The 16,689-nt window shown below is 43.6% G+C and overlaps 1 protein-coding gene across 2 annotated transcripts in view; it reads left to right on the top strand.

Annotated features, from left to right (window-relative positions):
* The window catches only part of ophn1 (oligophrenin 1), a 243,209-nt gene that overhangs the window by 140,051 nt on the left and 86,469 nt on the right, over positions 1–16,689 (top strand). For both annotated transcript variants that reach the window (XM_072270950.1, XM_072270949.1), the window contains exons 11-14: positions 2,180–2,258; positions 8,219–8,252; positions 8,347–8,409; positions 8,856–8,930. In XM_072270950.1, the coding sequence (XP_072127051.1) occupies positions 2,180–2,258; positions 8,219–8,252; positions 8,347–8,409; positions 8,856–8,930 (251 nt within the window). The remainder of the gene's footprint in view (positions 1–2,179; positions 2,259–8,218; positions 8,253–8,346; positions 8,410–8,855; positions 8,931–16,689) is intronic.

The raw sequence follows: 16,689 nt of genomic DNA, 5'->3' as shown, positions 1-16,689 counted from the left end.
GTTCTGGACTTCCCCAACATCGGGAACAATCTTCCTGCATCTAGCCTGTCCAATCCCTTCAGGATTTTATACGTTTCAATCAGATCCCCCCTCAATCTTCTAAATTCCAACGAGTACAAGCCCAGTTCATCCAGTCTTTCTTCATATGAAAGTCCTGCCATCCCAGGAATCAATCTGGTGAACCTTCTTTGTACTCCCTCTATGGCAAGGATGTCTTTCCTCAGATTAGGGGACCAAAACTGCACACAATACTCCAGGTGTGGTCTCACCAAAGCCTTGTACAACTGCAGTAGTACCTTCCTGCTCCTGTACTCAAATCCTCTCTATAAATGGCAGCATACCATTCGCCTTTTTCACTGCCTGCTGTACCTGCATGCCCACTTTCAATGACTGGTGTATAATGACACCCAGGTCTCGTTGCACCTCCCCTTTTCCTAATCGGCCACCATTCAGATAATAATCTGTTTTCCTATTTTTGCTACCAAAGTGGATAACTTCACATTTATCCACATTAAATTGCATCTGCCATGAATTTGCCCACTCACCCAACCTATCCAAGTCACTCTGCATCCTCTTAGCATCCTCCTCACAGCTAACACTGCCACCCAGCTTCGTGTCATCCGCAAACTTGGAGATGCTGCATTTAATTCCCTCATCCAAGTCATTAATATATATTGTAAACAACTGGGGTCCCAGCACTGAGCCTTGCGGTACCCCACTAGTCACCGCCTGCCATTCTGAAAAGGTCCTGTTTATTCCCACTCTTTGCTTCCTGTCTGCTAACCAATTCTCCATCCACATCAATACCTTACCCCCAATACCATGTGCTTTAAGTTTGCACACTAATCTCCTGTGTGGGACCTTGTCAAAAGCCTTCTGAAAATCCAAATATACCACATCCACTGGTTCTCCCCTATCCACTCTACTAGTTACATCCTCAAAAAATTCAATGAGATTCGTCAGACATGATTTTCCCTTCACAAATCCATGCTGACTTTGTCCGATGATTTCACCGCTTTCCAAATGTGCTGTTATCACATCTTTGATAACTGACTCCAGCAGTTTCCCCACCACCGACGTTAGGCTAACCGGTCTATAATTCCCTGGTTTCTCTCTCCCTCCTTTTTTAAAAAGTGGGGTTACATTAACCACCCTCCAATCCTCAGGAACTAGTCCAGAATCTAACGAGTTTTGAAAAATTATCACTAATGCATCCACTATTTCTTGGGCTACTTCCGTAAGCACTCTAGGATGCAGACCATCTGGCCCTGGGGATTTATCTGCCTTCAATCCCTTCGATTTACCTAACACCACTTCCCTACTAACATGTATTTCGCTCAGTTCCTCCATCTCACTGGACCCTCTGTCCCCTACTATTTCTGGAAGATTATTTATGTCCTCCTTAGTGAAGACAGAACCAAAGTAATTATTCAATTGGTCTGCCATGTCCTTGCTCCCCATAATCAATTCACCTGTCCCTGTCTGTAGGGGACCTACATTTGTCTTTACCAGTCTTTTCCTTTTTACATACCTATAAAAGCTTTTACAGTCAGTTTTTATGTTCCCTGCCAGTTTTCTCTGATAATCTTTTTTCCCCTTCCTAATTAAGCCCTTTGTCCTCCTCTGCTGAACTCTGAATTTCTCCCAGTCCTCAGGTGAGCCACTTTCTCTGGCTAATTTGTATGCTGCTTCTTTGGAATTGATACTATCCCTAATTTCTCTTGTCAGCCATGGGTGCACTACATTCCTTGATTTATTCTTTTGCCAAACTGGGATGTACAATTGTTGTAGTTCATCCATGCAACCTTTAAATGCTTGCCATTGCATATCCACCATCAATCCTTTAAGTGTCATTTGCCAGTCTATCTTAGCTAATTCACGTCTCATACCTTCAAAGTTACCCCTCTTTAAGTTCAGAACCTTTGTTTCTGAATTAACTATGTCACTCTCCATCTTAATGAAGAATTCCACCATATTATGGTCAGTCTTACCCAAAGGGCCTCTCACGACTTGCTGTACTGAGGCTAGCAATCTCATTGCCTGCATCACAACGTCTGCACTTCATGCTTCATGAGCTGCAAAGCAGAGACATTGATGAGTTTCTGAAATATACCGTATCAATGGTTCTTTTATTCCACCCCACCGCACAGTAAAGTTCATATAAATCTCCCTTTCACAGGCAAGGCCCTGTCACACTGCAGGCACTATCGGAAGCCAACAGGAGGTTATGGATTGAAGCAATGGATGGCAAAGAGCCGGTGAGTGCCTTACTGTTTGTTTTTAGATTGACTTGGCCTACGAGGTCCAACTCGTCATGGACCACAGTATTTCCCAGTCAAGGGCTCTGGAACTTTCTCTTGCCTTTGCACTTTGTGCTTCCTCAAAGCCAATGAACTGAAGTTTTACCTCCTATGTGAGGCAAAGAATAGGGTAACATAGAGTACAAGCCCATTACTACCTCTGGCATCTCCCCCTGTACTTACCTTCAATCACCTTAAAATTAAGTCCCTTCGTATCAGCCATTTCCCCTCTGGCTGTCCACTCTGTAATGGACGATTACAAGGCAAGCGCAGTACAGGGCCAATGACTCATCCGCTTTCATATTCCATACTCTTGATGCCTTATGTGTCTGGAAATCAATCTCCTGCTTAAATATACTCTTTTGTAAAGAGTTGTAAAAGCAGCTCGGCCTATCAAGAACAGCAACCTCCCCTCCATTGCTGTTTTGGGAAAGCAGCCAACATAATCAAAGACCCCCCCCCCCCCCCATCCTGAGGTTCATCCTCTCTTCTCCCCCTTTCCATCGGGCAGAAGGTACAGATGCTTTCGAGCGTGATTCACCTCGATCCATGACAACAGGGAATAGTTGAGCCAAATTGCCTGGTTCTGTGCCATTCTTTTTTTGATGTGAAGTCATTAGTGACAATTAGTTACTGGTCTGTTATTGCCACGTGCACTGAGATGCCGTGGAATGCCTTGTTTTGCAGCCCTTCCAAACACATCATTCCACACACAAATGCATTACTGAACTATATTAATACCAGCTCAGTGAGCCCACGCCGCCCAACCTGTTGGATTCATTACAGTACCGCAACGTGCCCTTGTGCTCTGTGTAGCTCTGGGAACTTTCTTTTCTTTCTTATTTTAGAGCTACAGCATGGAACTGGCTTTCCGGCCCTTTGAGCTGCGCTGCCCAGCAACCCACTGATTTAACCCCAGCCTAATCGCAGGACAGTCTGCAGTGACCAATTAACCTGCTGTGCGGTCAGTTTTTAGGCTGTGGGAGGAAACCGGAGCACTTGGAGGAAACTCTGGGGAGAGAACGTAGTTACAGAGGACACTGGAGTTGAAATTTGAACTCCGATGCCCTGTAAGAGCACCACACTAACACCAACACCAAGGTAGTGTAGTAGACATTGGGGAAGTAGGAAAGAAGGTGATATGAATACTGGATGCAGTCCACTCTCTTGCCTTTAACATTCCAGTTATGCCATGGGTAATCCATCAGTCGCATCACTGATGCGGTCTGATCTCCCCTGTTGGTGTCAAATTCCACTTTCTTGCACACTGTCTCCCAAATCTCAGCATTAAACCATAAATCACTGAACCATCTTGTCTTCCATTTAAATCTGGCGATAACTTCCCTCCATAAATCTTCCCGGTATCTCATGATCCCAGTTGCTGGACCTCTTCCATCCTCTTCTGACCTCAGTCTCTCACTTCTGAGCTTCCAGCAATGGCAATAATAGAGTTATCTGTCTGGTTTACAGCGAAGGCAATTGCACATTTGTACACTCAGAGGACCTCTTGTGTGATCAACTCTAGATCTTCTTCGGTGTGGTCCCTGCATCTTACCTGTCTAACTGTACTGTATATTCTCTGTAGATAGCCAGAACCTTTCCCCCATGGCGAAAGTAGCTAGTATGAGGGGTGGGAATAATAGGAAAATGGAGGGCTTTGCGGGAGGGAAGCATTAGATTGATCTTGGAGTAAGTTGATAGGTCGGCACAACATTGTGGGCCGAAGGGCCTGTAATGTGCTGTACTATTAAATGTCCTATGTTCTATACCAGGGTGAGCCAAGCCCATTTAACAAAAATGCCTGTTTCTGATCCAATATTAGCACCTCATCAAAAATCCTAAAGTAAGTATTAGAACACCATCCTGGCAGGACCACATCTGGATTTAACTCAAATAAATACCTAGGAGAGAGCATGCAAGTGTGTCGATTACAGCATCACGATTCATTTCCAGAATGTCCCTCTAATGTGGAATGTTGGCGACAGGAACTTGGTACATTTTTTTTACCCCCGTTTCAAAAATTCTACTTTGTGTAATCACAGTGGGCTACACAGAAGGAGCTCTTCTGCAGATGGTGTGCCTGTGAAGCTTTGTGGCTCCGGGACGCAGATGCTAATGGAAGAGTTGGTAACGCTCCACGAACAGCTTTATGCATTTCTTTGGGGAGTTTTAATGAGGCTGGAAAACGATGCTGTTCTGCTTACAGACTGTTTTATTGCGAGCGTTTGTCTAAACTTTGCTCCTCTCTCCCCTTTTCTAAAGCACACCACTGAACATCCTCAGTGAGCTGCCTCGTCCCCGGTTAACCAAAATCAATGGCATGTTCTCGTTCAACTCTGATCCCCATAGTGGTTTCACCAAATGAAGTCTGCAATGACAATGGTTGCAGCGTCAATTTCAGTTCATTATCAGTAAAGAGCGATCGGATGAGAATTTAACTCACTTGTGAGGTCTGTTTCACGTGTAGGTTTCTTTAAATTTTCACAATTGACCACTGATTTTCACCAGAGTGTTTCTGGAGTCTAACTGAAGCACTAATAGCTTTCCAATAATACTGGACAACAAAGATTTTGCTTCCTGAATGCTCTTGGGTGTACCTTATGGATTTTGGGCTGCTGATCATGAAAATCACCGTGAAATTTCCATATCGATCACCATTATTTTTAAATAGCCTATATTTGTTATTTCAGTTCATAACTCAAGTCAGAATAACTGATGCCAAGACTAAGAGAGGCATTTTGTTGGTTCACCAATCAAACAGGTCATCAATGAGAGGCAATTCGAAGAACTTCTAATGGGACTGGAGAAAATCGCATGGAAGGCATTCAAGGATGTTTTTGAAAAATTTTCTTGGCAGCTACAAAACACCAAACTATGTGCAGCCAGTTGACAACTTGCTTTAAGTATACAAAACCACAAAGTGCAGCATGTCACTAAAGATCCATTTTCTGCATTCCCATTTAGACTTCTTCCTTGCAAATCTTTGCATTGTCAGTGACATGGTGGAAGGTTTCACCAGGTCATTGTCTGAAATTACATTTGTGTTCAGCTTCAAGCAGTCTCTCATAAACAAAAAAAAACCAATTTGGTCTCATAACCAGGACTTGCAGTATGCACCATCTGCTCATATGACCATCCTCTACCTGCTCCCATGGCTTCACACAACATTGACTGTCTAAGCGGGAGCGACACCTCGCCCAAGAGGGTGTCCTGTAGGCCAGTGGAGGAATCAGGCATCTTACACCTCCTTTGGTAAAGATGTATCTCCACCCCGCCACCCTCCACCTGCTGTAGTACTACCAAGGCCTGTGCTGCCATGGTGATCTATTTAGCCAGCCACCTGGTTGATGTTAATGAGGGAGGTTGGTCCCGTGACTGTGAATGTGTCGCTGGAGAAGCTGGTGGATATGAAAGTCTTTGTTCATCATGACAGTCGGACATTCTTTTAGTCGAGTATCCTAAAACTTAAAGCACATCGCAATCTTATACCCTCAGGAGCAAAGGTACAAGTAATTGTTTCAATACAATTTCTGTAGTTTGCGGTATTGTTTACCCCAATATTTTCTGTTTGACAGAAGATCCCTTTGAAGTACATATTTACAACGGAAGCACATTGTAAATGATAAGACACCGCTGAAGGTTCAAACAGATTGCTGGGACAAGTGAATTCATACAGACGGTCGAAGTACTTCTGAGGGCAAAGAACCCAAATGCCCAAGATTAGTGTTGTGAGGACTGACTCTCCGAGTACACAGATATCCCAACTATTGATAGACCGACTATGCCAGTGACTGTGTTTGTTGTGCTTAGTGACGTTGGCAGACAGGTCTGCAAGCTAACCTTGAACTTGGTTACTTAAGCTGTAGTTGACTGGTTTTATGACTAATGTTTGACTGACACACATGAGGACATAAGGTTGCCATTTTGCAAACCATTTCTCTTGGCAGCCTTTCGCCTATGTGCTTTGTTTGCAAAGATGTTCTTTTAACTTCAAACCGATTCTTGTCTACAGTTTACATTAAGAACTGAAGACTGATTCTCATTTGAATTAATATCTGCTATATTCACACAATTCCATAACTTGTGAATATTTCTGAACAGATGGAGTGGGGGTGTGGAGGGGGGTATGTGAAATAAAACAAGTGGACATGTGAAATGCAGGCCAGAGATGCAGAGAGTTTCCAGCAGCTTGGACAGTGTCAGGGCCTATAAATATCTGATTCTTGACTTGGCAGTGGGTCGGCCTTGAAGGAGGGTGTGCATTTGAGCAGCAGTGTCATATGGTTGCCAAATCTCTGACCAAGCTGACATTTGGGAGTTCTGATGGATATCTGGTGGTAGAGGTTTGTCCTTGGTTGTGCATTTTCTGTGTGTGGGAGTAAATGCAAATTTAGTAGCAATTACACACAAGAAATGCTGGACGAACTCAATAGATCCTGATGAAGCACCTCGGCCAAAAATGTTGACTGTTTATTCCTCATCATAGATGCTGCCTGACCGGGCGAATTCCTCCAGCATTTTGTGTGTGTTACTTTGGATTTACAGTGTCTGCTGAATCTCTTGCGATATTTATTGAGATACAGCACAGTATAAGCCGTTCTGGCCATTCGAGCTGTGCCGCCTGGCAATCCCTCGATCTAATCACTGGACAATGTACAATGACCAATTAACCTACCAACCGGGACGTCTTTGGAATGCGGGAGGAAACCGGAGTATCCAAAGGAAACCCACGCGGTCATGAGGAGAACGTACAATCTCCTTACAGAAGCGAGCGGGTATTGAACCTGGATTGCTGGTACCGTAAAACGCCGTGCTCACCTCTACGCTACTGTGGCACCCCAGTTCATTCTGAATCTGAACTACGGTTTGACTGAAGCTGGAGTACGGTGTTCAGTTCTGGTCACCTCATTACAGGAAGGATCTGGATGCTTTAGAGAGGGTGTAGACTAGATTTACCAGGATGCTACCTGCATTAGGGAACATCTTAAAAGGAAAGGTTAGTGAGCTAGTGCTTTATTCTTCGGAGTGAAGTAAGATGAGAGATTCACAATTCAAAGTAAATTTATTATCGAAGTGCACATGTGTCACCATATAAAACCCTAAGATTCATTTTCTTGCGGGGATACTCAATCCAAAAACTATAATAGATTCAATGAAAGACCACACCAACAGGCCAGAAAACCAGTGTGCAAAAGGCTGTGCAAATACAAAAAAAAACAATTAATAATAAAAATAATAAATAAATACACAGTAAATATTGAGAAAATGAGATGAAGAGTTCTTAAAAGTGAGTGTATGGGTTGTGGGAACAGTTCAGTGATGGGGCAAGTGAAGTTATCCCTCTGGTTCAGGAGCCAGTGGTTGAGGGGTAATAATTGTTCCTGAACCTAGTGACTCAATAGAGGTGTATCAGATCATAAGAGATATAGTTAGAGTGGACATTCAGCACCTTTTTCTCAGGGTGGGAAGGGCTAATATGAAGGGTCATAACTTTAAGGTGTTTCGAGGGAAGTTTAGGAGGATGTGATGGGTGGGATTCTACATAGAGAGTGGTGAGTGCAAGAAACTCACTGACAGGGGTGCTGGTAGAGGCAGATACATTAGGGACATTTAAAAACCTCTCAGGCATATGGATGAAAGAAAAATGGAGGGATACACAGGAGGGACGGGTTAGATTGATCTTGGACTAGGCTAAACTACCTGCACAACATTGTGGACTGAAGGGCAGTACTGTCTATGGTCCATATATGAAGTTAGTAGAACGGTTCATGAGTGTTTAATGCAAATTTCAGTTCTAGATGTATTCTTCATCTTCTGAGAGAAGAGAGTAAGTTAACTGGGAGAAATATATTGAATTGAGAGTTGGTATTACACTGCCTGGAGTTAACTGATGGTCATTTTTCTGCTTTGAATTCCAGATCTATATCACTCCAAATGCAAAACCAGAAGAAAGTATGTGTTTACTCCTCACTTACTTACTTTGAGAATTTTGAAGTTACCTGTTATTGACTGACCGAGTTTCACTGGCTTTATGTTTGTCTTTCAGTGCAATTGAGTGAGCTTGGCTTGAAGTTTGTGAGGAGATGCATTAATGCTGTGGAGTCCAAAGGTGGGACAATTTCTTCCCGTGTCACTGAGGAGCCTGATGGTTGCAGGGTAACAACTGTTCCTGCACCCGGTGGTGTGGGACCCAGTCTCCTGTACCTCCTTCCTGATGGCAGAAGGGAGAAGAGCGCATGGCCTGGATAATGGAGTCCTTGGTGATGGATGCTTTCTTGTGCCAGTGCTCCCTGTAGATGTGCTCAATGGTGGGGAGAGGCTTTTCGGTGATAGACTGGGATCCTGTAATCCCTTGTGGCCTTTACTCATCTTCCCCATTCCCCTCCATCCCCTACTCTGCAGAAACCCCAGGGTAAAGATGTGGAGCATGGCTGGTTAATGCTACAAACTTCCTTTTCATTAATGTCAATTAAGACTTTTCTGAGAAGTTAAGGCAGTGTTAAGTCGTGTTTTTAATCAAATTGTGATTTTGGATTTTTTTTTTTATCGTTGCAGGGATCACCACAGAGGGTGTATACAGAACAGTTGGCGGCAGCTTCCAAGTACAGAAACTACTAACTCAGTATTTCGGTGAGAACACTGCTCGTGAGAATGTTACTGGTACCTCTGCGCTGACACTTGCTTTTGTACTGCTGTGGAAGGGTGTCTGTGTTGGATTAAGTCTGTGTAGACCATTTGAGATAGTGCAGCACAGTGGTTATGTCACTGGATTAGTAATACACAGATTCGAGTTCAAATCCCACCATTTCATTTTGTAAACTGTATTAGTAAATACATTTGGAATGTATATGATTACTGAGAAAATAAGCTTATTAAAAATGTGAATCATTTATGCTTTTCAGGATGTTAAAGTAATTTTTTTATATATCAGAGTACATGTATAGCACTGTGCAAAAGTCTTAGTCACACAAATATCGCTAGGGTGCTAAGACTTTTGCACAGTACTGTATTTGTCAACATGGGGCAGAGAGCAAGTTTGTAAATTTCGCACGAGCAGAGGATGTTGGGAATGGTGAGGACGGAGCTCCACGGGAGGGCAGCGGGACAGGTGGTGGAGAAGGAGTGCCGGGTGGGGCGGGGGTGGTGGTGTGGGTGCAGATATACCCAGCCCTGAGACACCAGGCAAGGTCATTTGATTCCAAACAATTGCTTTATTGATCATTGCAGAATGTCTCTTTGGTGCTTCCTGCTCCCTCCCCTCTCCCTTCCCCTTTTCCCAACCATGATTTCCCTCTCCTCATCCCCTTCCCACTGTCAATCCACGATAGAGACCCATATCAGAATCAGGTTTATCAACACTCACATGTGTCATGAAATTTGTTCTTTTTTTGCTGCAGCAGCAGTACAGTGCAATACATAAAATTACTACAGTATTGTGCTAAAGTCTTGGGCACTCTAGCTATAGAGATGTGCCTAAGACTTTTGCACAGAACTGTATGTCCCCATATACTACCTTGAGGTCTGTTTTCTTGCAGCAATTCACTGAAAAATAAATACAATAGAATTTATGAATAACTATACATAACAAAGACTGACAAACAGCCAATGTAGAAAAGATGTAGAATTGGAATTGGTTTATTATTGTCACATGTACCAAGATACAGTGGAAAAACATTTAGTATGCATTTTTCATACTGACCAGATCATTTCACAGTACATTGACATAGAACAAGGTGACACAATAACAATGAAGAATGAAATGTAACAGCTACAGAGAAAGTGCAGTGCTGGTAAAGAGTAAGGTGCAAGGTCAATACGAGGTAGACTGTGAGGTCGGGAGTCCAGGAACGTTTAAATAGTCTTGTAAGAGCAGTGTAGAAGCTGTTCTTGAGCTTGGTGGTGTGTGCTTTCTGTACTCTGGCTCAATTCAGTGGTAAGTAGAGGAAGGCTCCTGTTGAAAAGCTCTGCAGATCTACTCTGGGTCGTATTGGTGCTGATGGGATTTTGCTATGTTGTTAGCTACCATGTTGACACTTTGCAATTCAAAAGCATATGATTGGATATGAATTTTTTGACTTAGATTGAAGGAGACATGGGAAGCAGTGTATGAATGGAAGGAGTTTTATTTCTGCGAAGTCCCAGCTCTGACCACCTCAACCATTTCTCCAACTCCTTTGCCATTTAGTTTATAGTGGGAGCCAGGGTCTGTGCTTCTAAAGGGGTACCATGTCCTGATACTTGTCATTGTCAATTTCTAAAGAATTCCGAGGATTTCAGATTTCCCACATTAGAGCTGTCTGTGAAAGCCCTTTTGCTCTTTCAGCTCCATCAGTGTTTGTAGATTGGCCCATGGCAAGGATTGAATTGATAAAATACCTCCAGGTTTCTTATTTTGTTCCCTCTCCCCAATCCACCCACCATCCCCCTCACCTAGGTCTCACCTATCACTTGCAGCTTTTACTCTATCCCTCTCCCTCCACCTTTTTATTCTGGCTTCTTCCCCCTTCCTTTCCAGTCCTGATGAAGGATCTCTGCCCAAAACTTCATCATTTATTCCTTTCCACAGTTGCTGCCTGACCTCCTGACTTCCTCCAGCATTTTGTGTGTGTTGATCAAGATTTCCAGCAACTGCTAAATCTCTTGCATTTAGGATTGATATTAAAAAATCTAGTTTAAATTTATTTTAGTGCCATTGTTTTCTTTTTGTTTTATGTATTTGATCAATCCACCAAAATTGCAAAGTAAGTTGGAGACATTAGCTTGAGAGGCGGTATTGCACTATGATGTGGTCTACTGAAGGTACTAACAATGTGCATTGAGGTAGCACCTTTAACTGTGTAAGGCATTGTTGTAAAGTAAAAATTTACACTGATCAACAGAAAGAGATAGACCAAGATATGAATATCACCATCGGCTATCAAGATTCAGTAAACGCCAAAATGTATGGTAATGTTGCCAGGGCTTGAGGACCTGAGTTATAGGGAGAAGTTGGGTGGGCTATGACTTTATTTCTTGGAGCTTTGGTCTTTATAGAGGTTTATAAAATCATGATAGGACATAGGTAAGATGAATACGCGCAAGTCTTTCTCTAGGGAAAAGCACTCAAAAACATGAGGGCATAAGATCAGGACAAGAGGGAAAAGATTTACAAAGGATCTTAGGAGCAGCTTTATGCAGTGGGTGGTGGATATATGGTGCATGGAGCAGGTACAGTAATGGAATTTAAAGGCATTTGGACAGGTTCAGAGGAGGGAAAGGTTTAGAGGAATTCGGCTAAACCTGAGCAAATGAGTAAAGCCCTCCCTACCAGTGAGAACATCTACACAGAACGTTGTCACAGGAAAGCAGCATCCGTCATCAGGGACCCCAACCACCTGGGTCATGCTCTCTTCTCACTGCTGCCATCAGGAAGAAGGTACAGGAGCCTCAGGACTCACACCACCAGGTTCAGGAACAATTATTAGTCCTCAACCATCAGACTCTTGAGACAGAGGGGATAACTTCACTCAACTTCACTTGTCCTGTCATTGAAATGTTCCCACAGCCTATGGCCTCACTTTCAAGGACTCTTCATCTCATGTCCTTGATATTTATTGCTTATTTATTTATTTGTTTGTATTTGCACAGTCTGTTCCCTTTTGCACACTGGCTGTCTGTTCTGTTGGGTGCAACGTTTCACTGATTCTATTACGATTATGAGATTTACCGAGTATGCCTGCGAGGAAACGAATGTCAAGATTTTAATATGGTGACATATGTACTTTGAACTTTGAATGGGGCAAGCTCAGATGGACACTTGAGTTCACAAGGAGGGGTTGGAACAAACCCATGCTGTGTGTGTGACTCGTTGACCAGATTAGGATAGAAAAAGCTGTTGGGATGGAGAAACTTTGAAGAGTCTGGGTGTACTTATGGTCCAAGTTAATGGATAAGGCTTGTGGAGCTTAGGACACAGCAGTTGCAAGTGTAATCACCAGTGGTGACGTTTTTTAAAATGGGAAGCCTTCCAGGACTCAGAATTGGAATGACACAGTTATATGGTATTTGTTGGATTAGTGGAGATTGGAGAATGGCTGGGATTGGATGCGGGAGGGATTTGAATGTGCATCATGTCACTTTTAAGGTCACTTGAGTTGCATAGCTGGGACTTGTGAATCAGCCAATTTAGACAGGCCAAGTGAATTTTGGGCCGCAAAGTTTTGGACAATTTTGAATGTAGGAGGTAGGAGAGATGTGCAGAGGGAACTCCAGATGTCTTAGTCCAAGGCAGATAAGTTGCTGTGTTTTGTGCTGGATGCCCTGTTAGTTCCACAATCAACATTGTAAGGCTAATTTTTTCCAGTGGTTTATGAACTGCATAGTAATTCAAACTGAAAACAAAATTGTGGTTGACAGAAATCTGAAAGAAGAACAGGAAACCACAAACCAAAACACATAAAGAGCTGGAGGGACACAGCAGGTCAGGTAATGACTCTGGAAATGAACAGATAGTCAATATTTTGGGCTGAGACACTTCTTCAGGACTGAGAAAGAAGGGGGAAGATGCCAGAATAAAAAGGTGGAGAGAGGTGAGGGGAAGGAGGTTAGCTGGAAGGTGATAAGCAAAGTTAGGTGGGTGGGAAACATAAAGGGCTGGAGAAGAAGAATCTGGTAGGAGAGGAGAGTGGACCATGGGAGAAAGGGAAGGAGGAGGGGACCTGGGGAGAAGTAGTAAACAGGTGAGAAGAGGTAAAAGGTCAGGGTGGAGAATAGAGGAAGAAGTATTCAGCAGGTCAGGCAGCATCTGAGAAGAGGGGGAAAAAGTTACAGCATTGGGTCAGAGACTTTTCATTTTAACTGGATGAGAGGAAATAAGTTTAAGTCTTAGGGCATTTGGAGCTGGGATGGCTAGGACAAAGAGAATATCGCTGATCGGGTGAGGCTTCAGTTGTTAAGGTGATTCCAGTGTTTATAGAGCTGTCTGATTAATGAGACTGAAGCCAAACAAATGCAGGAACCTGGTTATCACAGGCTGAAAGCAAATGGGAGAATGCTGGAAGTGGCCAGCACATCAAGTGGTGTCTCTGGAGAGAAATGGATTAGGTAATAAAGTTATTCAGCTGTAGAGCACCATGAGTCAATCAAAAGTTGTGTGGATTCTTTAGCTCAGCTGCAGGGACAAATCAGAGGAAGTTGTATATTTCTGAATATATGGTATTTTGATTGCTAAACTGCTTCCTTGTTCTGAATTGTCACCTTCGCTGGCAACCATTAGTATATATGGTTATAATGCAGGATGACAGCTTCATTGAGTTAGCATTATCACAGTTCCTGATTGATTGCTGCGACACGACATTTACACTCAGGCTTATAAACTACCTATTTTATTGCTAACTTCAAGAATGCTACTAGTTGAGCATAGGTTGTGTGGTAATTGAATGGCAAAGACTCATCGTAAAATGCAATATAGCCATTAATTCATAGAACATAGAAATCTACAGCACATCACAGGCCCCTCAGCCCACGATGTTGTGCCAACCATGTGATCTACTCTAGAAACTGCCCACAATTTCCCTACCGCATAGCCCTCTATTTTTCTAAGCTCCACGTACTTAAATTAATTTGTGATGAAATGTCCTGGCCTTTATTGAATCTCAGAACAGTTGTAATTGTTTCATTGGTATGGCTTAAGATAAAGATTGCAATGATAACAGTTAGCTTTATTTGCCACATTGAAGCATACAGTAAAATGTATTGTTTGTGTCAATGAGCAACACAGACCAGGGATGTGCTGGGGGCAGCCCACAAGTGTCAGCATTCTTCTGGTGCCAGGATAGCCTGTCCATAACTTAGTAACCCTAAACCGTACACCCTTGGAGTGTGGGAGGAAACAGGAGGACCCGGAGAAAACACATGCACTCATGGGGACAACATACAGAATCCTTACAGGCAACAGTGGGAATTGAACCCTGCTCAGTCGAGCTGTAAAGTGTTGCACTTACCGTACCACCCCACGAATTATGCATCTTCCGAGTGCTATTGCATCCATTATCCCATGGAAATACATCTTTTTCTCCACTTCCTAATGTAGTGTACAGCTTAGAATAATGTGCTGATCCAGGTTGTCGGGATAGTCAAGGGCATGGTAGGTTAGTTTCTTCCTTCTATGTTGGGCATAGTTGAATATTTGAAATTATTAGACCACAAGACCTAAGGCCATAAAACATAGGATCAGAATTAGGCCATCCGGCCCATTGAGTTTGCTCTGCCATTCCATCATGGCTGATTTATGATTTTTCTCACCCCATTCTCTTGCCTTCTCCCGTAACCTATGGCACCCCTATTAATCAAGAACCAATCAACCTCCGTTTTAAATACACCCAGTGACTTGGCCTCCACAGCGATCTGTGGCACTGAATTCCACAGATTCACCACCCTCTGGCTAAAGAAATCCCTACTTAACCCTGTTCTACTAGGACGTCCTTCTATTCTGAGGCTGTGCCCTCTAGTCTAGACTCACTCAGTATAGGAAATATCGTGTAGTGGGGTAAAGGGGAACAGGGTAAATCCTGATAACAAAAGATGGGTTATAATAAGAGATAAGGACAAGTTGTATGGGGAGTCCAGGGAGGGGTAGCTCCTCTAGTGAAGGGGCTTGTCGGTTCACTCACTTTTTTTTGTTCCCACTGGACACTCGGCTCCCACCTACTGCTTCAGGTAGCTGTTTGTATGTGGCAGTGGCCACACCCTGATTCGACTGGCAGGCTAAATCAAGTGAGGGTAGTTAGCGGTACTCGCTCCCCGGTGAGATAGGGATGTGCCTGTCGCAGCATGCAAAGTCGCATCTGGTGGACTGGCTGGATGAGGTCAACAGTGAGATCCAGCGGCCAGGAACACAGGAAGGAAGTTCTGCAATGCTTCATGGAGAGGCATAGTGAGGCACAGAAGCCCCGGTCAACCAAGGATGATCCCATTTACGGAGACTACTTGTACCTGGATTTCCGAGGTTGAGAGAGTGGGACTGTCCGAGTGGAATGGCTTTTCTACTTTAAAAACTTTTCTGCACAGGTTTCCTGTCATCATTGGACGTGACGGACAACTGGCAAAGACAAAGGGTGGAGCAGTGGTTGATGCTGCTGTCTCACAGGTTCAGAGATATGGGTTCAATCCTGACCACTGCTGGTTATATGAAGTTCACATGATCTCTCTGTGACTGTATTTTGCTCAATTGCTCTGGTTTCCTTGCACATTCTGGCTGGGTCATTTATGGGCCTCTGTAGTTTACACCCGGTGTAGATGAGTAGTGCAAGAATCAGTGGGGTGGGGGAAAAAGGGAGGAGTTGAGGGAGAATATTTCAGGGAAATTTGAGGAGAAACTCAGATGCGGATGGAGATGCAACAAGGAAAATTTCAGGGAAATCTGAGGAGGAATTCATACGGATGGAAATGCAACAAAGAATATTTCAGGGAAATCTGAGGACGAACTACTTCACTCAGAGGGGAGTGTGAGTCTGGAACGAGCTGTCAGTGGAAGTGGTGAATGTGGGTTCAATTGTAACTTTCAAGAGAAGTTGGGATTGGTACATAGATGAGATGGGTATGGAGGGATATAGTTCAGGGGCAGGTAGATCAGAGTAAACAGAAGCCCAGGCTGGCATAGAGCAGACCAGCTTTTCTGCTACTGTGATGAATGACTCTTCGACTCTAGGAAGAGTAAGGTAAGTTTGGTGATTCAGATTTATTTATCACATGTACATACAGTACTGTGCAAAAGTCTTACGCACATGTATTTAACCAGAGTGCCTCAGACTTTAGCACAGTACTGTAGTGATTTTATGTATTGCACTGTACTGCTGCCGCAAGAAAAAATATATTTCGTGACAAGTGTGAGTGATGATAAATCTGATTCTGATATGGGTCTCTATTGTGGACTGAAAGTGGGAAGGGGGCAGGGAGAGGGGAATCATGGTTGGGAAAAGGGGAAGGAAGCAGCAGAGAGACATTCTGTAATGATCAATAAATCAATTGTTTGGAATCAAATGATCTTCCCTGGTGTCTCAAGACTGGTTGTGCCTGTACCCGCACCAGCCTCCGCCCCTGGCACTCCTTCTCTGCCACCTGTCCCACAGCCCTCCTGCGACACTTCACCCTCACCATTCCCAACATCCTTTGCTCCCATCAGATTGACAAACTTGCTGTCTGCTACATGTTGACAAATACAGAACTGTGCAAAAGTCTTCGGCCTCCTAGCTACAGTATATATATGTGTGGTGAAGTGTTTTGCACGGTACTGTACATTGAAACAGACAGTGAAGTACGTTGTTTGCATTAACAGCCAACACGCCTAAGGATGTCCTGGGGGCACCCTGCAAGATTACTTGGTTGGCATGGATGTGGAGGGTCGAAGAAA

This window comes from Mobula birostris, chromosome 10 (assembly GCF_030028105.1).
Source record: "Mobula birostris isolate sMobBir1 chromosome 10, sMobBir1.hap1, whole genome shotgun sequence".
Lineage (NCBI taxonomy): Eukaryota > Metazoa > Chordata > Chondrichthyes > Myliobatiformes > Myliobatidae > Mobula > Mobula birostris.
The sequence above is the reverse complement of the archived record's forward strand: the minus strand, read 5'-3'. Positions and strand labels throughout refer to the sequence as shown.